Source organism: Gambusia affinis, linkage group LG08 (genome assembly GCF_019740435.1).
Source record: "Gambusia affinis linkage group LG08, SWU_Gaff_1.0, whole genome shotgun sequence".
NCBI classification, from domain to species: Eukaryota; Metazoa; Chordata; class Actinopteri; order Cyprinodontiformes; family Poeciliidae; genus Gambusia; species Gambusia affinis.
Genome location: NC_057875.1, coordinates 6,666,440 through 6,690,134, shown reverse-complemented (window position 1 = coordinate 6,690,134; position 23,695 = coordinate 6,666,440). Strand labels below are relative to the sequence as shown.

The 23,695-nt window shown below is 35.6% G+C and overlaps 2 protein-coding genes across 3 annotated transcripts; one reads left to right on the top strand and one right to left on the bottom strand.

The window, feature by feature from the left end:
• Positions 1-211: 211 nt before the first annotated feature.
• Positions 212-14,879, bottom strand: LOC122835366. 2 transcript variants are annotated; one of them, XM_044124400.1, is made up of 30 exons: positions 13,761-14,879; positions 12,541-12,592; positions 12,431-12,448; positions 12,282-12,344; positions 10,096-10,170; positions 9,448-9,531; positions 9,278-9,370; positions 7,988-8,068; positions 7,692-7,784; positions 7,477-7,563; positions 7,282-7,362; positions 7,133-7,201; positions 6,991-7,059; positions 6,603-6,692; positions 6,426-6,512; positions 6,284-6,355; positions 5,308-5,397; positions 5,128-5,220; positions 4,957-5,028; positions 4,091-4,180; positions 3,922-3,993; positions 3,781-3,834; positions 3,377-3,466; positions 3,200-3,289; positions 3,008-3,082; positions 2,489-2,569; positions 2,214-2,282; positions 1,973-2,095; positions 1,755-1,896; positions 212-1,196 (listed from the first exon to the last, which is right to left on the bottom strand). In XM_044124400.1, exons 1-30 carry the CDS (start codon positions 14,058-14,060, stop codon positions 734-736), a joined length of 3,018 nt encoding a protein of 1,005 aa, XP_043980335.1. In that variant the 5' UTR covers positions 14,061-14,879; the 3' UTR covers positions 212-733. The 2 variants fall into 2 exon arrangements, with proteins under 2 accessions (XP_043980335.1, XP_043980336.1); XM_044124401.1 differs by having other exon boundaries at positions 9,278-9,361; positions 13,761-14,878.
• Positions 14,880-16,551: 1,672 nt separating this feature from the next.
• LOC122835378 (aromatase) lies at positions 16,552-23,550 on the top strand. The gene is made up of 10 exons (XM_044124421.1): positions 16,552-16,688; positions 18,298-18,451; positions 18,718-18,868; positions 19,599-19,753; positions 19,862-20,038; positions 20,115-20,229; positions 20,308-20,422; positions 20,495-20,657; positions 21,801-22,042; positions 22,117-23,550. Exons 2-10 carry the CDS (start codon positions 18,319-18,321, stop codon positions 22,369-22,371), a joined length of 1,506 nt encoding a protein of 501 aa, XP_043980356.1. The 5' UTR covers positions 16,552-16,688; positions 18,298-18,318; the 3' UTR covers positions 22,372-23,550.
• Positions 23,551-23,695: the final 145 nt, after the last annotated feature.

Below are 23,695 nucleotides of genomic sequence, written 5' to 3'. Positions count from 1 at the left end.
GGTTAAAAGTAATTTAAAATGGTTAAAAGTTTCCATGTTTTCTAATATGCCTTGAGTTATTTTGAATTAAATTGGTTTCAGTTACTGAACAACAGAATCTTGCATAAGTGTTCATACTACTTGAACATTTTGACATTTTACTACAAGCACAAACCTGAAGGTTAGACAAAAACAATATACCTTATAACTATGAAGTCAGAAAGAAAGAAAACACAGTTTTATTTTTTATTTTATGTTTATGTACTCCAGAAATCAGGTCCTTGTAGAAGTGGCACAAAAATAATCTCACTGCTGAAAACTGAAGTTTAAACATTTTGGTCTGAATTCAGAGAAAAACACTAAATTGTATTTACTCAGTTACATTTTCTTGAGTAACTTTTTTGGGAGAGAAATGTGATGGTTACAAACATGTATCTATTCTTCTATAACTCTATCTCCATCTTTGTTCTGATTCATTCGTGCTTTTATTATATTTTTGTTTTAAATACTTCTCAAATTATAATTTGATCTTGTTTATGCTAAAGAACTCTTTCAGTTTCAACAAACCTTGTGACATTTTTGTGAGCATCTGGTCGTGCTTTGTAATCCAGGGAGAATGGGATGTCGCTATCAGTGAGCTAATGTCAGCAAAAAGCTCAATATTTCAACAGTCACATATTGCAAAAGAGAAAAAAAATTAAGATTTTGTTTTTAAAGCATTTTTACAAAAATAGGGAATTTGTAAGACTTTTTTTTAGGTGTTCTTGAATTTAATCTTACATGTTCTCGCACTTTTGTTGTCCCACAAGTACAACAGTCTTTTGTTGGGATAATAGGACAGCATAGCTAAGGTACCGTCTCCTGCCCTTAAATCAAAACTTGCATCCAGATGACTCTGTGTCATCAAATCAAAGGCATATGTCACACGCTTGTCACTGTTATCGGTAAAATACACCACCCCGCACACAATGAAGGCATTTCCTGCTTTTGCTGAAGGATAGCCAGTGTTAATTATGGACAGCACAGAGAAAGCATCTGGGTCAAGTTTTGCCACCATCGTGTTACTGTCTGTAGACGAGGCAAAGATGACCCACAGTTCATTTTCATCCACGGCAAACTTGAAATAAGTCTTGGAGTTGTGGAAAAGATATCTCAGGCCTCTATATCTGCTGTTTGGCATTTTCAGGGAGCTTGTATTCTTTGTGTTGAAGGTAAACCTGTCGAACAAAAATATTCGATAATGGTTACATTATAGAAAGCCTAATGTGGAAAGTGCCTTCCAAAAAAAAATATTCATACTACTTGAACCTTTTCACATTTTCTCAAGTTTCAATCATACATTTCAATGTATTTTCATGTATTTTATTTGATAAACTAGTACAAAATAGCACATAACAGTGAAATTGAGTATTTTAAAAGTGTGGCATGCACACATTTAATATATATATTCCCCCATATATCCTATATGACAATCACATTTTTCTCCACTTAACTGCAGTCTTTTGGGGTTTGTGTCTAAGACAATTATTCTTTGGAAAATACCTACAGCTGACTAAGTTTGAATGGAGAATGTCAGTTTTCAAGTCTTGCCTCACATTCTTGGTTGAATTTAAAGTCAGACTTTGACTAGGCTACTTTAACTCATGGTGTCTCAAAGCATAATCAACAGATAAGTTACAGGAGAGTTCAAGATGAATGACCACTTTTGCAAAGCACATTAAATCGAAGATGTTCAAGTCAGAATAGAAAAACGCATTTAAAATGAAAACACTTACTTCAAAAGATTATTTGTTCCTCCACTGTGGAAGTAAAATGAATTCTTATAAACAACATGACCACAGCCGTGGTAGTACTTCTGAACATCTATAGATTTCGGTTTGGTATCCGAAATGTTCTTCAACTGCTTCAATTCTCGACCTGGTGAAGTAAAAGTTCCTGTGTCAGTGCTGGGAACTACACTTCAATCTAAGGAAATAAACTCTGAATATATGACCTGAAAAATGTTCTGCCACCCAGATCTGATCATCAGACCGGGATGCATCCGACATCCAGGCTCCGAAGGTGAGTTGCATGTTAGTAGACTTATCTGAACATTTGATGGCTTTAATGTTGCAACCTAAATAAAATAAGGCAAAAACTTTATGACTCTTTGGAAAGATCCAGTTTTTTTCGTGCAGAATACATATATAAAGGACCTCAGTCCCTTTAAGATTATTTCAACAAATTGTTTATACTTGTTTTTATCCTTTTCTCATTGTCAGTTCCATTGCTCTTCTTGTAGGTTGGGACACGTTGGGAAGATTCTGAGAAGGGGAAGAAATGTAATTCCTCATTGTTAAAATAATGTAAAGTTATTCTTTAGCTGTTTTAGATTTAACATTCAAGAGCTTGAGAAAGGAATGAATACCCTCTTTAAAGAATAAAAAAGTATCTTCAAAACAATTTGTGAAAAAAAAAAGAAAAAAACCTCAATAATAAATCTTAATGCCAGTAGAGGACAGATTCTCACCACTTTTCAGTGGTCTGTCTGCATTGTTTCTGCTGCCGTTCAAAGAGTTTCTTCTCTGACTGTCATCAGCAGAAGGTGAAGCTGTAAGAAAAATAAATAAAGTAAATGCTTTTGTCTTTGCTGAATAAAATAAAGACTTTATGCCTCAGAGATTACTACTAGTGCCAGAAAACAAATAACAGTTTTAATGAGATTTTACATTTATGCACATCAACCTGCACATTCACTGGCACTTGTGGTACAGATTTATTAAAAACATTAAAATAATTGGCAGCTCAGTCTCCTGCTGTTAACAGTTTTCATAACCGACCTTTTCCCAATAGGAAAACTCTCAGTGTGGTTAACATGTAGATAAACATTTATTTTTAATAACATGAGAATGTTTTTAGCAAGAGTTGTTGATTCTAAAGAAATCAAAAGTTGCAGTCAAAATATTGGTTTATAGATAGGACTAAACACTGAATCTTAAGCTTAGTATACTTGATATACTATGTTTTGTTTTGCTTTGTTTTTTCTTACCATTTTTTACTCTAGTTTCATTCGTGACTGGGTCGGAAGTGAAGGTTTTGCTGCTTTGGTTGGTTTCACTTGGTCCTGTGGAGTAAAAATAAATGCTAAATATTAATATTGCCTTTAATTAGAGTGATTTTAACAAAATAACTGGCATATTTTTTTTTTATTTTTAATAATGAAATCCTTCCTTTGTTTTACCTGGAAAAAGTTTTAATGGCACATATGTTACATTTCCTCCATCCAAATCATTCAGAGTCCCATTGTTGTCATCTTGAAAAGGTAATGGATCTAGAAATAGTGAATTATGAAAGTTTAATATCTTAAATAGATGTGTATAAAGCAAAACTTCATTTATTAGTGTTGGTTAATTTTTACCCGATTCCAATTTTTTATTTGGAGGATTGTCAAACTCAGAAATATCTAAGGTGCTTTCGGCGTTGTTAACTGAATGTTGTGTTGATGTTTCTGTGAAAGAAACGCAAAGTTTAGCCCTAATAGATACACAGCAAACTTCAAATGCTTAAAAAAAAGAGATTAAAAAACTGGAAACATGATTTTCTTTCACTAGAAGAACAGAAACTGAATTATTTAGAAAAAAAATATTGTGAAACACAAAATTATCCACTGAGTTCTCATGGTTTCTAAAACATTAACGGGGATAAAAACATTTGGATCAACGCTGATGTCAACCTCAAATATGACGAAATAAGATTTCCACGTGAATATCTTGTGTTTTTAAAATATCAACACAGATTTTGACTGTTATAAGATGTTTTTACCACTTTTGTCAGTGATGATCCGTCCTCTGCTGTCATTGAAGGTATCAACTGGACCTACAGTATATAGAAAATCACGTTTTACACACTTAATCTTAAAATTAATGTAAGTTGCAAGAAGGGGAGGTTTTAAAGTTTAAATACCGTGCAATAATTTTATTGGTCTCTCTGAATTCTCTACAGTCACCATTTCACCTTCATCAGACGGCTCTGGCTCTAATAACGTTTTAAACAGAAAACAGTTCAACATAATGTTTCCTGTAAAACTGGACTCAGCTACAGAGAAAAATGTATCTTAATCTTAATGGTTTACCAGGTTGTATCTTTTCATCTGGATGTTCATAAGAGCCGGAAACCATAAAAGCATCTGTGGTGACATTAGATGAACCTCGTGTTGGTTGTACTGAAAAAAAAAAAAAAACAGATAAGGTTTAATCAAAGAACATCTACCAATACACAGGAACATTTTACTAAATTAGATCACCGAAAGTTAATTTGTTTTATAATTGAACTCATTACACAAAGTCTTTAGATATTATAAACTTTTATTGGTGTTAATTTTGATGACTATATCTGAAAACTAGTGAAAACAAAAATGTTTGAAAATTTAAAGATTACATAATGACAATGAAAAGGGAATCTAAAGCTGGCTGTTCACTGATTACTGCATCCAAACATGCTGATAGAAAGTTGAGTAGAAGAAAAAATGTAGAAGAGGATGGTAGAAAAACAATAGGGATAACAGCAAGTTTTAGAGTATTGAAAAACAAATTCTATTCAATTACTGAATACTGAATTTGTTCAATTAAAATGATTTACTGAAATAATTTGACATTTCAAATGTTTTATATATTTAAATGCACCTGTATATTTCTGTCATTTGATTTTTACTTGTTGCTCTTTAGAAAACTGTCATGTTTTATAAACTCATCAGTGAAACAGTGAACTGTTATAAATTATGGAGTTGCTCCGACACTTTAACTATGTTATATTTACTAAGGCAAACAGCAAAGGGCAACTTCAAGTACTCTGCTACCATTGTTTTAAATTGTTTTTTGAATACTCTGTCGTCTAGGAATGCAATAACAGGAACTAAATTTCTACATAAACATATATTTGTTTACAATGTAATTTAGACAGTTATTCTGCACTGATATCTAATATATCAGGATATTTTACCAGTTTTAAGGCTTGTTTTAGTGTCTCTTCTGTCACTCAAAGTGTCTTTCTTCTGGTCTGTACCAAGTGGATCTGTGGTAGAAAATGATATATAAACATTAATCCTTAACCACTTTAATATAAATACAATCCACTAATGTAGACTTTTTTTTATTTACAAAGCTCACCCACCACTTAACATGTTGCCCCATCCTTCTGTAGCATTTGTTGCTTCTGAATCATTCAAAGTCCCATTGCCAATACCTTCATGAAATGGTTCTGGTCCTAAATACAATTTCAATAAAAGAAGTTTAACAGATTTCCTACAGAAAAACTCTGACTAAGATGAAGAAGAAAACATTTTTGGTTTACCAGGTTCAACTTGCGTATTCACTTGATTGTAAAATTCAGAAACATCATTATCATCTCTGGTGATATTAGCTGAATTTTGCATTGGTGAATCTGTAAACAGAAACCAAAAAACAGGGTCCAGTTCAGAGAACAGTTATCTCAGGTGTGTTTCAGTAAATGAGCACATTAGAGAAAAGTTAGCATATTTACTTATGTATTTCAATTAACAAAGTTGAACTGAATTCATTTCACACAGAGTGAGATATTTTAAATTAACCTGATGATTCTGGATCACAGCTTATACAAGCCCAAAACCAAAAACCTTCTAAAGAGGACCATGACAACAAATATCCTGCAGAAGATGGATAAGATACAGAAAGTAATGGATAAAGAAGCCTAGAGAGCCATAGAGCACACCATCTAACTATTTTCACGGAAAGTTGAGTGGAAGGAAAATGTGTGACTGAAAAGCATGCACAAGCAACCGTGGAGTCGCTCAGTGGTCGTTTGAATAAATTCTATATTTCAATTTTTTTTTTTTACTATTTGAATTTCTTAATTACTAATAAGCAAGACACACTGCTTGCAGCACTGCGATGAGCTGTAGCAATGAAGAATCATTGGAAGTATGCCCTTTAAGTGTTTCCAGAGTGACCTTTTTTTTCTCTAAAGATGTTCCTACTTCCTGAAATATAATAATAATAATAAAAAAAAACAACTTGATTATCTATGGTGGAAATCATGGTCTCAGAGTTTAGAAAACAGTTTGAAGTTTCTATGTTGTTTTTAAATATATCACTGTACACAATGACTCTTCATGAGTGTAACTTTTTAAAGGTGAACTGATGTGAACGTGCGAAGGCAATTATATTTTTTAAGATGAAAATTTTAAACACAGAAATTACTATGCACCAGTTAGCAATTTGGTGTTTGCATCAAATTCGATTAAATAGAAAATATATGGCATTCTGTCAAATAAATTAAGACATTTTACCACCTTTAAATCTTGTTTCGTTGTTGACCTTGCTGTCACTGAAGGCATCACTGTTTAGGATTTTACCAAGTGCTCCTGTAGTACAAAATAATCAATTAGATATTAAATTTGAGCACAAACAGTTGATGTTTTGAAGGTTAGTGACCTTGTAATAATTTGATCCATCCATCTGTAACATTTTTACCCTCTGAATCATTAAAAGTCCTGGTGTGGTCTCCATCATCAAACAATTCTGGTTGTAGAGAAAATTTTAATAAAAAGAAATGTAACATGGTTCCCCTCAGTAATTCAGTCAAACAGAGAAAAAAAAAAGTTTTATTACCAGGATGTGTGCTTGTTTTTTGTTGATTGTTATATTCAGAAAAATTAGATGTTTCTTTGGCGATATTATCTGAGTGTAGTGTTGGTTGTTCTGTAAAAATAAATACAAGATTCAAGTATGGTAGCATTGAACAGTGAAGTCTGAAACTTATATAAACAGTCAGTCTGTCTACATATGCAGTTTACATCATATATAGTACATAATATTAACTTTATAAATCAAATATTTCACAATTCTTTAATTGCTTTTACCGATACTGTCTCCTATTTCCTTGTAGTTTAGCATCTTTGATAAGGCATTACAATACATGTTTTATTATTTGAACCAAAACTTTAACTACAGAACAGAAAACACAGAGGCATTTTTAATCACGCTGTCATGTCTGTACCACTTTCGGAGCTCGTTTGCACCCTGCTGGCATTAAAGATGTTCTTGTTTTGGTCTTCACCAACTTCATCTAATGTAGAAATAAATGTTACACATTGTATTTCAGTTCCAGTACATGACAACAATGAAAATGTCAAACCTACCGCTAATGAATTTAACACCCTCTGTAATATTTTTAGAGCCCCAATCAGTTTTATAAATCAGCTCTGACTCTATTGAAAAAGAGAAAAAAAATTGTTGTTTTTTTTTGTCTTATGCTACCTTTAGATAAATCTCAGTGGTGGCATCTTACCAGGCTCACGTTTTGTGTCTAGATGTTCCTTAAACTCTGAGCCATTCAGGATATTTTCAGCTGGATGAGGTTTTGGTATTTCTATAGAGAGAAGTTAATGGTTATCTGAAATGGATGTTTACTTTTCACACAAATTAAACGGGATTACAATTCTGTTATCTAAGGTCATCTTTGATACTCAAATAAACGCAATACCAGGTTTAAAGTTTCTATGACGAAGTTTCTCAAAGTCAGTAGTGTTCAAGGCTTTGTCGTCATGGTCAACATTCAGTGTTGGTGACAATATAAAAAATACAGTATAGATTTAAATTGTTTGATTTACAGCTGTATTTATACCAATTTTTAATTTATAGCAGAAGATTGAATTATAATCTGAGAAAAATATGTTATGAATAAGTCCCAGAATTTACCTGTTGTCAAATGTTTTGACGTTTCTCTTCTGATTTCTGAGCTGGTGTTCATCCAGTGTGCAGGTAAATAGTCTGGACGAGGCGATACCAACTCTGTGGAAAACACAACTGGAATAACTTCATGCAAAAGAGACAGAGATGGCACAATGCACTCTCATTGTTGGCCTAAATGGTAAAGGTCCAGCCCAAGATTAGTTTCTTCTAGATGAAATTGACTGTAATAAATCTTCCAAACATGAATAAACCAGACTTTGCAGGAAATAAAAGCAGACTTGTGTAATATCAGATCTCCTTACCACTTGGTGCTGTACTATCAGTGACATCTGAGCCGCCAGTTGAATGATCGATGTTTCCACGGGAGTCAACAGCTAGAAACACTAGGAGGCATTTCAATGCAACATTTAAATACAAATAAAAATACACAGTGCCTCTCAAAAGTCTACAATTCCTGCTTTAAAAAAATAAAAAATTTTACCATAATAAATCCCTTCTAAGCATTTTCTGCATCTAATGTAATATTTACAATTCAAAGGAAAAAAAAAAGTACTGAAGCTCCTTCGTCTTAAATTTTCAACAGCATGGTAGAGTGAAGACAGTGAGAAATATAAATATAAATATAAAAAAATATAGGAAAAACACAAACATTGTCCAATTCTCTAAAACTATCAAAAAGAAAACAACACTGAGGGAGCCGCAAAAGCTTTTAACACATTCGATTTGTGCTCAAAACGTTACAGTAATCTGCTGCAATCTGCACATATGAAAGCTGCACAGTAGATTTTTCAAAACATCCAGGTTGGATTAGGATCTCCAAAAAACTTGTGTGAGAATATGTTTCTGTGCCATGAAACCAAATCTTTCTAAAACATGTGTCTCTCCCAAAAACGACTCTGAGCATCATCACAACAAAACACGGTGGTGGTGGTAGCGTGCTTTGGGGTTACTTTTGTTCAGAATAAACTGGGATTTTTGTCAAGTTTTGTTCTAAAACTTTAGCGCATCTGCTGTAAGGGTGAAGATGGAGGTGAATTTTATTTTTCAGCATCACAAAGAGTCCAAATACCCATCCAAATAAAAAAAATTAAAAAAGACTTCAGAAGAAAATAAAAAACATCTTAAATAGTTGAACAAAAATGCAGAACTAAATTTGGCTGAAATATTTTGGGTGACTTCAAGAAGGCTTTGAGTAAGAAATGTTTTCACTATCGGATATATTGTCAGAACTGCGTAACTAAATATTACCAAATGAATATATAACCTTTCTACTAAACTTAAACTCTATCAAAAGGTGCTTCAACAAAATATTAGTTTAAGGACTTGGAAACTTATTCAGTTATTGAAACTTTACTACATAGTTCCTGTTTTACATTTTTGTCTTTTAACACATTTGTTTGTTTGGGGAGTTTTTTCCCCATAATTTTACATGCCCCATTTTTACTATAAAAGTTCATGAAATGACTTATTATGGTCTCATTTGTTACATCACAAAAAACAGAAATTTAGCAGGTGTGTGTAGAGTTTGAGAGAAACAAAAAGGTCAACGCTGGATTTGTTTGATTAAAAGTTCAAAACAACAGATTTCTTACCAGGTGTAATTGGTGTCTGTGTGGCATTCTCGGTTCTGGCATCATTCAGTGAAACATTAACCTCTTGATGAAAAGATACAGATTCTAGAAAAACTGTCAGAATATTAGATTTTATTCTTAAGACATTATTACAGTATTTCCCAGTAACACCTTTGTCAGTTTTTACAAACCATGTTTTGTGTCCTGAAGCTTCGCAGGTCCAGTGACATTCAGAACATCTCTGGTTTCATTGCCTACATGTGATGTAACTCGATCTGAGAGTAAAGAAATAAATTAAACATACTTTAGTTTGCATCTAAATCATCTTTATTAAAGCTTTTCAACAATCATGTTGTATTTTGTGCTCAAAGATTGTGTTGGAGGTGTCCAGGAAAGAAAATTTAGATTTTTTTAAATTAACTAAGAAAAAAATCGCTTACTATAAAATATATCTAAATTTAGCTTACAGAAAAAAAAATGTTGGGTGACATATTTAGTTAAATTATATGATGAAAATAATTGAAATATTTAAACCATAATTAAACTGGGAATCATCTAGACTTTTAGTTTGAACACTTTAATGTTTTTTTTTTTACATGTTAATTTGTTTTTAATTCTCTGTTTAGCACTTTAATTTGATTTCTTAATGCAGCCAGAAACCCACATTTTTTGGCCGACTACAAAAAAAATTTATTTGACTCTTTTTATAAATTTAAACCAATTATTTCTGGTTTTCTCCAAGCAGGTTAATAAATTTTAAACGTTTGTTGGCTTCATTTCTTCTGTGTTTCTTTTCTTGTGTGAAGAAGAATGCTTTCTTTAATCGCTGCTGTTCTTACCCTTTGATTTATTTCTGTGATTCCTACTTTGTGCTTCAGCTGGACAACAAGCAGGACAGGGAGGACCAGGAGGACCTTCACAAAAACAAGTAGTCGGTATTAGGACACATGGACTCCTTACTAAACTAATGCATAAACCATTACCTTTTACTGCAGTTGCCTAATTTCACTCTGCAATATTAGCTACAGTTCTCCCCTACTGTTCTAATCACTGTGAATGGCAGCAAGATTAACTCATGTCCTTGTCTAAGACTTTTTGCTTTGACTAGGCACATTTGTTGCAGATAACTGAACAACAATGAGAGCCATTGTCCACAAACAAAGAAAACATGGAGCAGTGAATTATTGGCCAATTAAAATAACTTCAAGATCACATTTAGGCCTCAGAAAATGTCAGAGTTTATGAGTCAACAATAAGAAAAGAGGTCTGAGGCAAAAACCACTGCTGAACAAAGACAACACAAAGGTCCATGTGAGACTTTCTGGAAATATCCTGATGAATTTCAAGACGTCTGGAAAAATATTCTATGGACTCAAGAGGCCAAAGTGTAACTTATTCAAAAGAAGAGAATCCAGTCTGGAGTAAACCTAACAAAACATTTTGTAAAAAAAAACATCATACTGACAGTCAAACATGGTGGTGTGATGGTCTGTAGCTGCTTTACTATTTGAATAACTCCATCCATCCAACTCAACATTTAAACTCACGTTAAAATCACTGCAAACAGATGCACAATTACACAACTGTAAATCTTTGAAAAGTAGAAGTAGAGCCTCCTGTACAACCAACAAGTGGTTTCTGGATGGTAAGTCAACAATATTTGTCTTCTCCAGCAGTCATTGTACAGCGCATGCAGCTGTAAAACCAGCTGACCAAAGGTGCTGGAGCTCTGTTTGAGTTGCTAGGTGACGGGCAGGGCTTTAACGAGGTTGCTAGGTAACAGGTAGTGCCAGCTGATTGGTGATGTAACATGTTGGAGGTTTTTTAAACTGTTCATTTTCCAGATACCAAAAAGCATGAACTTATTGCCAAAAACTGGCTGGGTGTCTTTGTTTAAGCGCTTGGTCTGTTTTTAGAAGCAGCAGAAACCGAAACGGAAGTACAAAAACGTGGAAAATGTAAATCTTGTACAAAATGTTCCCTTCAAACTCAAACACTTTGGGGTTAGGCACTAGATTACCAGCAAGTCCACATCTGAATGGTTAAAGTCCAGATTAAAAGCCTATTGATATGATGTTTTGTGACCTTTAACAGGCTGCTCATGTTTACATTTTGTCAAAATTCTTCTACAGAAATGCAGATGACTCATTGCCAGTTATTGCCAATGAATGAAGGTTGTTGTTGCTGCTAAAGATGGTGCAAACAGTTCTTTGGTTTAGGGAGCTAGTGGACTGTAAAAATAAAAAACGTATAAATATGAAAAAATTTGTATTTATATGGTAAAATTCTGCCTGTATTTTACCGTAAATCACAGATTTATTTTATTTTTTATTTTTTGCAGTGTACTTTTAAACACGGTCAGGTTGGCTCTTTTACCTTAAGAAATGAATTTCATTTCAGAAACATTTTTTTGTTTAATCAAGTTATATTTCTTTGTTTTTGAAATGTACTTGAAGATCTGAAACATCTAATTGTGACAAAAAATCAAAAATGCATCCATTCCCTTTGAACCGTCGCTCACTTTTAGAGACTTATTTACACCTCATGGTACATGCCAACTGTTTAAAATATGTTGACACATTATGATTATTTAAAACTGCTATAACAAAAGTCTAAACCACAAAAACAGGATGAGCCTGAGTTAACTGCTACTCTTTCTGAATCTTGTAAAACATGACAGGCCATGACAAGTTCCTTAAGAGACTCAAAATAAAAGGGAGTTAACGCAGGGTGTAGAAAATAAGTTGTTCACACGCTGCTTTTCTTGTTTACGTTGAATAAAAACGGTCCATAATTCACATTATTTAACTGCAACAAGCAAACACCACAGTGTAGTAAACATGCATGCAGCTGCAGACAAAGTGTCCTGCAGGCAGTGAGTGGGATGCCCACATTATGCAATCGCAGCTGAACAATGACAGACTGTTTGAAACATGGAAACAACTTTGGTGTCTGGGTTTCTTCATCTGTTTGGGCTACTGTTAAACACAAGGGCTTTCTCTGGATGATCTGATTAGCGTCTGACCTGGTCGTCCTCGTCTGCCACGTGGGCCCAGCGCACCCGTCGGTCCTGGTGGGCCTGCCACACCTGATACGCAAAAATACTCATTTGTACAACAGCAATACAGCAATCCTTTACACAGCAACTCCTTTACTGAAGTGTGAGTTTGTTACCTGGGGGTCCAGGTGGACCTGGAAAAAAGGAGAAATAAAATTACAGTTAAGCTTTAAAAAGTAACAAAACTGCAAAGAAATCAGAGTGTATTAATATTAAATATTCCCACCTATTAAACAAAATCCTCTGGAGCTGTTGCACAGATCTAGGTAGGCTTTGATCTGAAAAAAGAAAAAACACAGATGATCATTAGAATCATAGCATCTACTGCGATTAATATGCAAGTCAGATAATCAGGATCTTAACACTAAACATTTCCAAGCATCAGGTTCCTAATATGACCTGTCACACTTCATGTGTTCAATAAAAGCTAATGAAATGTAGATTTTTATTAGTAATCTTTACACAACTTTTATATCTGCAAGCATTTTTCACTCAGGTAGATCAAATCAACTTCAGTAAAACAACAACTGAACCATTGATCATGTCAAAGCAGCTTTAAAGTCGTATATATTCCCCCTTTGAGGAAATGCCAGTTCTTTCAGGGTATGAGCTGAGAAAGCAGCAGGCATGCGCCGCCACTCTGTGTTTTATCCAAGAAAGCATTAAAACACACACCCCTCCAAATCACTGTAACAGACTCACGCATTCTTTAAGCAACACACATAGCCGTCTTCTGCCAAATGGGAGAACAGACAAATTTTTGTTACTTAGAAACAACTGCTGAACTGTTCTATTCAGAATGTTACATTGAATTCCAGAAACATCTTTTGATCACATACCAGATGAGATTATGACATATACTAGTTATAAAATGTTTGCATAAATATCAGACATGGTTTTGTGAACTGTTTGATTGATTTGCCTGGTTTTAGAGAGATCTGAACAATACATTATTGAACATGTATGTAATTAATGATTATACTACCTTCTTACCGTTTCATAATATGTTAAATCTTACATAATTACAATCAACATTCATGCTGTTCTTGGAAAACATGCTATTTGTAATATGCTTCTTTAGGACACTAGTAGTCACAAACAAAAGTTTAACTTGTATCACTAAACCTCCTGCAACTAATCCTATTGTTTAGTGTATTTACATTCATTGATACTCTCATTGAGCAATCAGTGAATAACAATATTAAAAGATAACAGTCTCAACATTGTATAATGAAATGGGATCTATTGTGTAAACAATAAATCAGAATTCTTATCCCTTAAATGATAAACGATACGATAAATGCCCACATTAGCATGTTTTACTATAACCTGGTACCATGCGTTTCTCCTTTTAAAATGTAAATGAAATGCTGTCTGTGTGTAAAATAGATAAACGTTAAACAATAAGTAAACAAGCCTCCATGTGCAAGCAGTGAGTTATCTTACAGGAACCACAGAGTATGTGACCAGCATCATCTTGTCCTGCTCTCCCTCCTGGTTCCGTCTGCTGCGCCGGAGTTTCCTCAACTCTCCAGTCTCTCCGAGTTCATCTGGCAGCAGTCCTGCTTGCCGCCTGCAGCACTGTGCCAACTCCTGCATCTGGGACTCCAGCCTGACCAGCTCCTCTGCCAGCTCCTTGTGCTGAACCCACAGCAGACCCAAACCTGCACAGCCCAGAAGCAGCAGCACAGACATCCCCACCAGCAAAGTTTTCCACACGGGAAAACTCTCTCTCCTGTCTTTCATGTTTTTGGTGCGCCGTTCCCCGCTCCTCAGATGCACGGATATCTGATCTCTGAACCTCACCAGCACACACAGCACATATCTGAGAAGCGGCCAACAGATGAGACGTCACACTCAAGCTACTGGAGAGAAATAAACCTGTCAAAATGTGTCCGTGCGACTGCAGCGCGAGTCATTGCGCAACAAGCATCTGGGAAACATTGCCTGATTTAGAAGCAGCTATAATGGGCATATTTTAAGAATGACATCCCACTGACAGGGTAGCATGTTTCATCATTCTAGCGCTTTTCCTTTCAATATTATCACCAGCACAACCCACTGAAAATGTTTAGAAGTGGAGTAAATAGGTTTGAAACAAGGAGAACACTGTCAGGGTCAACAACAGAGCTTTGTGAATGACGGACTGTTTGGAAGGACGTGTGGGTGTCAAAACATCCCTTTTCTTTCCCATATTTTCAAATATTATATAGCGATGGAAAAAGTTGAGATTTATTTTATTCAGGTCATCAAATAAACTTTCACATCAAAGACACAAAGATTTCTAGAGAATAACCAAAATGAGAGCCTAGTTTTCAAAATATCTAACGTATTAAGGGAAAAGAATCTACCTAATCAAAACTAGTTCAGGATAAAAAATGAACTTACTATGATGGACGAGAATCCACATTTCTAATGTGTTAATTTCAGAGGTAAAATTCAGACTTGAGTTGTTGAAAAACCTAAATGAAGCCTGTCCGACTACACAAAGTAAACTGAATGATCTAACACTTTGTTCCCTGATATAAAGAAAAAAAGTGAAACTGAATAATTGATTGGTTTGGAAAGGCATTTCTATAACTGTAGTAGAAAACATTGAAATGCAACAAGCCTTCCTGGAAGTTGCCAGCCTGCACTGCAAAAACACAAAACCTTACCACGTATTTTTGGTTCAGTTTTTGGTGCAAATATCTTAGCAAACTTGAAATAAGACAAGCTGAAAAGTTACTTGTCAGCAAGATTTATCCGCTTGTTTTAAGTAAATAATTTCTTAATATTGATTTTAAAAAAGTACAAGAAACTAGTGCTACAAATTGTGTTGTTGCAGTGTAATAAAATTGCTCCATGAGAGCGTCAGCAACTCATCCAGGAGGTGAAAAACTCAGAACATGGAAAGCACTGAAAACCTTCATTGCCTCAGTTAAGACCAATGTTCTTAGTTTAGCAGTAACAAAAATGGTTCCAATGCAAAAATAACATAAATGTTCAGAGTATTTTTGGAAAAATATTGTATGAACTTTTTGAAAGGTGTGTCCTGTTACGTCTGGCTCCAAACCAACACAGCATTTCAGAAAAAGAACATCATTATAGAAATGGTAGTGTGATACTCACAAGGTGCTTTGCTGTTTCAGCATTTGGACGACTTGCTGCAAAATTATGGAACCATAAATCCATCTCTTTGTAAATGCAGAAGAAGAAAGTTTGGCCATTGGTTTCTAACCTGAGATTAGTAGCAGGACTATGATCACACCAGATCACCTCCAAATGGCTAAGATTAAAAAAAGAAAAAGGTTTGTAGAGGCCTGCTCAAATGATTGGCTTTAATCCAATTGAATGTCTGCTGCATTGCCTTAAACAGGATGTTCATGCATGAATGTGGCTGCATTTAAACAACTGCCAGATGTTGCAAAGCCTTGATGAGAGTTGTTGCTGGGAATGCATTACTTTTCCAAACAAGGTTAGGCTGATTTGGATGGTTTGTTTTCTTTTATGCATTTGAAAGTGCCTATTTATCAAAGTTCTCTTTTGTGTGATAATAAAGTTTGATTAATGATCTGAAATGCTTAGGTGTGACAAAAAAAAAGAACTCTTTATGGGGGAAAACGTTTTCACAGCACTACAGCTCTCAAATTCCAGATATTAAATAGTTTCAGCTGCAAAGAGTAAACCAGGTTTATTGGGGAACTGCAGAGCTGAATAGCAAGAGACAAATTAGGAGCATTTCTGATGCAGAAAAACTGAAGGACAACCTTTTCTGAACTCAGGCTTTTTTATATAAGTTCTCTATTTTTTTAAAACATAGTTGCAGAAAATAAAGCGGTAGTTCAAAGGGAAATTCAATACAGATGAGTCCATCTACTTACTATGCATACATATATTTTCATTTGTCTACTTCCCTCCTTGAATTTCTGGGCAAGTCCCAGTTTCCTTTGACATGGGTCAGCCTGACCCAGCTAATTTATTTCCCCTTGAAAAGCCTCATTAGATGATGAATTGGACCGTGAGGATTTTCTGCACAAAAAGCAGAAGAAAAACACACACACACACACACACACACACATCACACGATGCTCAGAAAAAGGGTCAATCCTTTTGTATTCACCTCAATAATAATGAAAAAAACTATTCCCTGTTCTTTTTCAAGCTAATTTATGCTTTAGACATGAACTGTCTGACCCGGCTGGCAGTTCACTGCCATGTAACAGTCCTTGTAACCCGAAAGTGGCAAAGTTTCCAAGCAACCAGTGGAGCGAAGGATTTATAAACACTCGATTCACTGTGATTTATGTGGTGGAGGAATGCAGACCACCTTTAAAACGAGCGGTGGGAGTTCTGCAGCTCCTCAAATCCCACTTCCACTTCTCAGGAGAGGAGGTTAGTAGCATTTCTTTAACTCGTTTTACTGTTTTCTGTTCTATTGTAGCTTGTTTTATTTCACCATTTTTTATTTTAACTGGAAACTAATTTTAGAAACTGTTTAACACTAAGCAATTTATCCAGATAATCAAATGATTGCATTATATGGGTATCTGCAAATATTATGTATTTGTAGGTGTAATGTGACAATTAGAAAAAAAATTATTTTTGTTAAAAATTCTGCTACCAAAAACTAACAAAGGTTAGTTTTGCTAGAAACTCCTTGCAAAAACTAACTTTTTTTTTGTTTTGTTACATTTTTTGATGCTTTTAGAAAGCATCAAAAAAATAATGCTTTCTGAAAAAGCATCTATTTTCTTTTTCAAAATCTTTGGATGATCAAGTAGTTTCTTCTCAGATGCAATTAGACATAATATCTGCATCTCAACTTTCATACCACAAGAAAGTGCTTGCAATATTTTTTAGCAAATTAATGCCTTAGCATTTTCCAAAATAAAATTTGTTGAATTGTGTATGTGAACTGACCAACACTCAATTTATGTAAAAAAAAAATAAATATTTATAATCAATTATCTGTGTCACTGTGTAAATTAAACAATATAGAATTTCTATGACTTGGTTGAAACTAGAAAAAAGCAGAACAATTCGTAAAACTTGGGTTTAATGGAGAACACTAAACATGAAACAAATGCAAATAAAGATGTAAGATATGAAATCTGCCATGATGCGCCTACTTTAGTTGGATAAATGTAGATAAAGTTGGAGACACTTTAGCTCCAGACCTGGTGAAAAATCTCTTAAAACTCTGAGTGTTTAAATTATATTATGGTCTGATGAAACTGAATCTCAACTTTTACAAGTTCCACATCACCAAAAGAAATCCAAAGCCTGAAACACGGTGGTGGCAGCATTGAACTCTGAGTTTACCTCTACTTAGAACTGGGGTTCTTTTCAAGTTGTATGCAGGTGGATGAACCTTTGAATGCGACTCAGTTCTGCTTCAAAATCTGGTGTCTAACACACCAACTTATGTTTTCTGCGTCTCAGTGAATCTAAGCATACATTAAAAACAGGAAAAGAATGACTTCCTGAGTGAAAATTTAAAGTTCAACCAAGGATTTCCTAATCTTGAGATGAAATATAAATCTGTGGGGTCACCTGGAAATGGTTGTGGACAAGAAGTGCATTCCAATTCTGGTAGTTTTGAGCAACATCTGCATGCCAAAGTGAGAAAATCCCTACGAAACCTCAACACTAAACGCTTATGCAACCAGGTTGCTGCACTGGTTTTGTTCATTCAAACAGATTTATTTCCCCATTGAATTGCACAGGATGCATGTCACATTTTATATGGAAGCAGTTTTACATGATTTATTGATCTTACTTACTACGCCACAAAAAAGAAGGCAATTTGCCAGGGGTGTGTACACCTCCGAGATCCACTGTATGAAGTTCAGTGTCAGTGTGTTTTGTTACCTCCCAACACTGAAGGACAGAAGGATTAAAAGAGAGGAAGAGGAGGGCTGGTTTATATGCTGGTTTAAGGAGGCTTAAACTTTTTCTAACCAACAGACGACAGTGAACCTTCTTTGTTTTACACAACCAGTTCGGACGAATAGAGGAGACAATGTTACCAGAGATCCTCACCACGATGGAGGCTCACGGTCTGTGTGGAGTCACCCCCGTTGTGCTTCTTCTTCTGCTGCTGCTGTTTCTGCTCATCACCACCTGGAGCCAGACACAGAGTTCACACATACCAGGTACAGTCTGAGTAACTCAGAAAAGAATGGTTTCATTCTGCAAAATAGTCCAATAAACTGGTGAATAAATCATCAGAAGAATAATTGTGACTACAAGTCTCAAAATTTGAAAGGGAAAACTGCTTTTTTTTTTCTTTGCAAGAAAATAACATTTGTAAATTTGTTTTAAAATAAGGAAGAGAAAGTGATTTTGAAAACCAGCCACAGTTCAGAAACGTGAACTGAGATCTGCTGCAAGACTGACTAACAACTTCTCTCTGCTTTAGGTCCCTGTTTCTTCGCAGGTCTTGGCCCGATCCTTTCTTATTGCAGATTCATTTGGACCGGGATTGGAACAGCCTGCAACTACTACAACAACAAATATGGCAGCACCGTCCGGGTCTGGATCAATGGGGAGGAAACCATCATTTTCAGCAGGTAGACGTGAAAAACAATAGATATTCACCCAACAGATGAAGATAAGTTAACATTTATTCATATATTTTTAATGCAGCAGCAGGATTTTGCTGCTGCATTATTAGTCAGAAAAAAAAAACCCTTCCACATCAACGGATATTTTTTAACAATAAGTAGCACCACAATCATTTAACTTAACACAGTGAGGAAGATTGGAACGTGAGGAAAAAAAGTCCTGCTGTCAGGGAATTGCACAAAGTTTTTTGCAATAAATTACAAACTATAGCCAATTAATTTGATCACAAAACATTAAACAATCTGAGTTTTGATTAAATTTAAGTCTAAGGTTCAAAAATCTGTGTAATTTGCTAGCTAATGTACTTCTCTGTATTTTGTGCATTTAAACATTGCAACAACCTATACAAAGCTGCAAGTTTTAAAAGGACAACACATATAAAAAAAAACATATAGGAACAAATGATCAGAAGTGCAATTAAATCATTTTTACCTCTGTGTTATTAGCGTTTATATGCTAGGCAGCCATATTGGATTTTGAGGTCGAGGAAAGGTGAGAAACCTCCAACTTCTGGGCATCTTTTTGTTATTCTTTTCCAAATGTGGATTGACGTCAGAGTAAATTGTCACATATCAAGTAGTGAGAATGTGTAACAAATATAGACACATTTAAAAAAAAAAAAAAAAAGGCATTAAAAACAAATTAAATAAAAATAAATGCTGGTTTCTGCTGCAGGTCCTCTGCAGTGTACCACGTTTTGAGGAGCCCTCACTACACATCCAGATTTGGGAGCAAAAGAGGCCTTGAGTGCATTGGGATGGAGGGGAGGGGTATCATTTTCAACAGCAATATCCTACTCTGGAAACAAGCTAGGATATACTTCTCTAAAGGTAACAACCTCTGGAAATTAAGCACATTTCAGAGTTTGGCGGTAAAATGTTTTACGACTAAACCGCTGTTTCACTGAGTTACTGCATATTTTTGTGTTGATGTCGCAGCTCTGTCAGGCCCCAGCCTTCAGCGGACCGTGGGAATCTGTGTGAGCTCCACAGCCAAACACCTGGACCACCTCCAGGACATGACCGACCCCTCTGGACATGTGGACGCCCTCAATCTCCTGAGAGCCATCGTAGTGGACATCTCCAATAAATTGTTCCTCAGGGTTCCTCTCAATGGTCAGCTGCTTTATTCAAACTTTGCATCTTCCAAACGTCTTGACGGAAAATGTGCAATACTTCTTTTTTTTCTTAGAGAAGGAGCTGCTTATGAAAATTCATAACTACTTTGAAACCTGGCAAACGGTTCTAATCCAGCCGGATATCTTTTTCAAGATCGGATGGCTTTACGACAAACATAAAAAAGCAGCGTAAGAGCCTTAAATCATGACTTTAATGTCACATTTCATTTGAGATTTCATCAACTTTCTATTTTGCACCACTAACAGCCAAGAGCTGCAGGATGCAATGGAGAGTCTGCTCGAAATCAAAAGACAAATCATTCATGACACGGAGAAGCTGGATGACGACCTTGACTTTGCAACAGAGCTCATCTTTGCACAGGTCGGTTTCTTCTACTGTCCACATGATGGAGGTAACTCTGAACTGTAGTTAGATTACTTGCTGTCCCAACAGAACCACGGGGAGCTCTCTGCTGATAACGTCAGGCAGTGTGTGCTGGAGATGGTGATCGCAGCTCCTGACACGCTCTCCATCAGCCTCTTCTTCATGCTGATGCTGCTGAAACAAAACCCGAAGGTGGAGCTGCAGCTTGTGGAGGAGATGAGCACGGTTTTGGGTGAGAGAAAATGCTCTGAGTCACAAGTAATGCACTTTGTTCTGTCATGTAAAAGTTAACACAAGCAGTGCTTTTAGTTAGCAAAGTAATTCTCATTTTTGTCGAATTACAACAACAAACCTCAGTGTTTTACTGAGTTTCAGGCACAAAATAGTCCATAACTGCAAAATGAGACATAAAAGTCCGCGTTAAATCTGTATGTATGCTTTGTTTAATATTTATTGTTTAAGTTACCTGGAAAGTGGGAACTCGGAGCATAGTTTCACATCAGACCCTAAGTAATGGCGCGGTCGGAATTTCAAAATGGCGGCGCCCATATGCGTCGTTTGCATTAGCTCCTATAAACATAATTTTAAACTTTACTTTCCATAAGCAAACACCTCTTGTGAGTTTTTAAGTTTACAGTCGGAGGCGTTACATTGATTTTAGACACACTTTCACATGTGTATAATCCTGTAAAATAAACATGTTTCCAATTTCCACGATATTTTACTAGTGTTAAAGCGAGGGGCGGCCATATTGAGACGCGAAGTCCGTCTTAATAACAGTCGTAAATATGGGTAGTCGGTGTTGCTCCCAATTTCCAGTAGGAAATCAGTTTCCAGTTGATTTTTCTGACTATGAAGTTGGAATTTCCCATAACTGAGTACAACTGGAACGCAGCATGCTGTTAACTAGGAGAATATTCTAGTACTACTATGAGTACTACCTGATTAAAAATAGTGATGCCTCTGTCTGAGTAAATTTGATTTAATCCAGCTGTTCAGAGAAGGCCTTGGAGGTTTGTTAGAGACTATTTGTGAACAAACAGCATCACGAAGAACAATGAATAAAACAGGCAGGTCAATAATAAATATTTAGAGGAGTTGGGTTGTAGTAGGACTATAACTGTAAACATACAACCAGAATTGCAATGAAATGTAGATAAAGAAATGTGAAAGGTTGTTCTCCAAAGGACTGTTTGATACAAATATACACTACAGTTTTTTTTTTTAAATCTGGAAATGAATATATAAATAAAACCATGCACATATCATCTTCTAGTTCTTAATTATGCATTGGTTTATGTTGGTCTGTCACATCAAATCTCAGCATTGAAATTAATAGCTTTGGAAATGTGAAAAGGTGGTCTTTCATTTACAGATGAAACAGCTACGGAAAACGTCAGTTATGAAAGACTGAAAGTGATGGAGAAGTTTATTAACGAATCCATGAGGTTTCACCCTGTGGTCGACTTCACTATGCGGAAAGCTCTGGAGGACGATGACATCGAAGGTACTAAGATCAGGAAAGGAACGAACATCATCCTGAACATCGGACTCATGCACAAGTCTGAGTTCTTCCCCAAACCCAGAGAGTTCAGCCTGACCAACTTTGACAACCCGGTGAGTGTAAACAATATGTGACTCTGAAGAGTGAAACAAACACCAGTTGATCCTTTACTTCCTCCGCCTGGCAGGTGCCCAGTCGCTTCTTCCAGCCCTTTGGCTGCGGGCCTCGCTCCTGCGTCGGCAAACACATCGCCATGGTGATGATGAAGGCCATCTTGGTCACCCTGCTCTCCCGTTACACAGTATGCCCACGCAAAGGCTGCACTGTGAGCAGCATCAGGCAGACCAACAACCTGTCACAGCAGCCTGTGGAGGACGAGCACAGTCTGAGCATGCGCTTCATCCCCCGCAGTCAAAACCAAAGCACCATCAGCTCTGACTAATGAGGAAGTTCTCACCTTTCAGATAACAATACCCGACTAACGTGCACCGAGTTCAAAGAAGGTAGAAGATACTTTTACCCCCTTACAGATGTCGTCTCTTTTTGCTTTTAAATGACAGATCCAACAAACAAAAGGTATTATCAAATGACGATAACCCGAGTAAATAAAAAAAGCAATTTTTTAATAACGATTTTATTTATTAAGAAACCCACTTCTGAAAAAGCAATATCCACCTAAATCTAGTCACAACAATAACAACTCTTGGCAACAACTGCTACAATAAACCTTTTTGCATTAACTGACAAAGAAAAATAAAGCTAATTATTTTCTTCACTTGGACAGAAGAAACGTTTTTCCCAATGATGCAATAGGCAAAGAAAAATAAGACATTAGCATCCTGCTGGTGAAAATCAACAGCCAAGTTGCCTCGTTTAGAGCCAATAAACAATAGTAAAGGCTTGAAAAATAAGTTTAGATAAACCCAGAAAAGAGTCTTGAGTCCAAGTGGACGGGTTTCATTGCAGAACTGTTATCTCAGCTAAATTATAGCAGTAACAGCATTTTTAAGCTTAAAAAGAATGACTAGTTCAAAAATCTGCTTGTCCAATTTAGAGGTGTGAATGAGGAATGCAAGAGCTTTAGTCCACAAACTGATGGCTTGATTTTCTCCGTATGATTTTGTTTAGTAGAGATCAGAAATCATGGTTCAGCAAGTTGTAAAGGTCTTTTCCCCACCATGTTTCAGAAAGTTCTCAACCTGGAAAGCAACTTTTCCTTAGATGTAAATGTAGATGTTTTGTGTCGTAGACTTTGTGATGTACTTTTATCTTTAGTTAACTTGGAGGTTAATAACAGAGGTGTGTTTTAAATCATGATTTAAGGTGAATTTGGATGAATCTCATGCATTAGAAGAAGCAAAATGGCTCAAACTTTTGAACATGTCATGTTCCAAAGACAAACTTCAATGTATTTCACTGGGATTTTATATTACAGATAAACACAAAGTGGTTTGAATAAAGGGGAAGGAAAATGAAAAATGGTTTTGAAAAGTTTCACAAATAAAAATATGAAAAGTGTGATCTTGATTTAACCAGAAAATACAGGTGAAGTTACAGCTCTAAATCATTTTTGCAGCTTCGCACAGCTAGAGACCAGAGTTGTAGTTTTTTTACCTACACTATAATATGTTGGTCTATCCCATATAAAATGTAAATAAATTGCACAATTTGTGCTTGTAAAAGTCAAACTATTAGTTTGGAAAGCGTTGCATGAGAAACCATTTGTATTTACTTTGCATATAGTGTCCCTTAAATAAAACCAACAA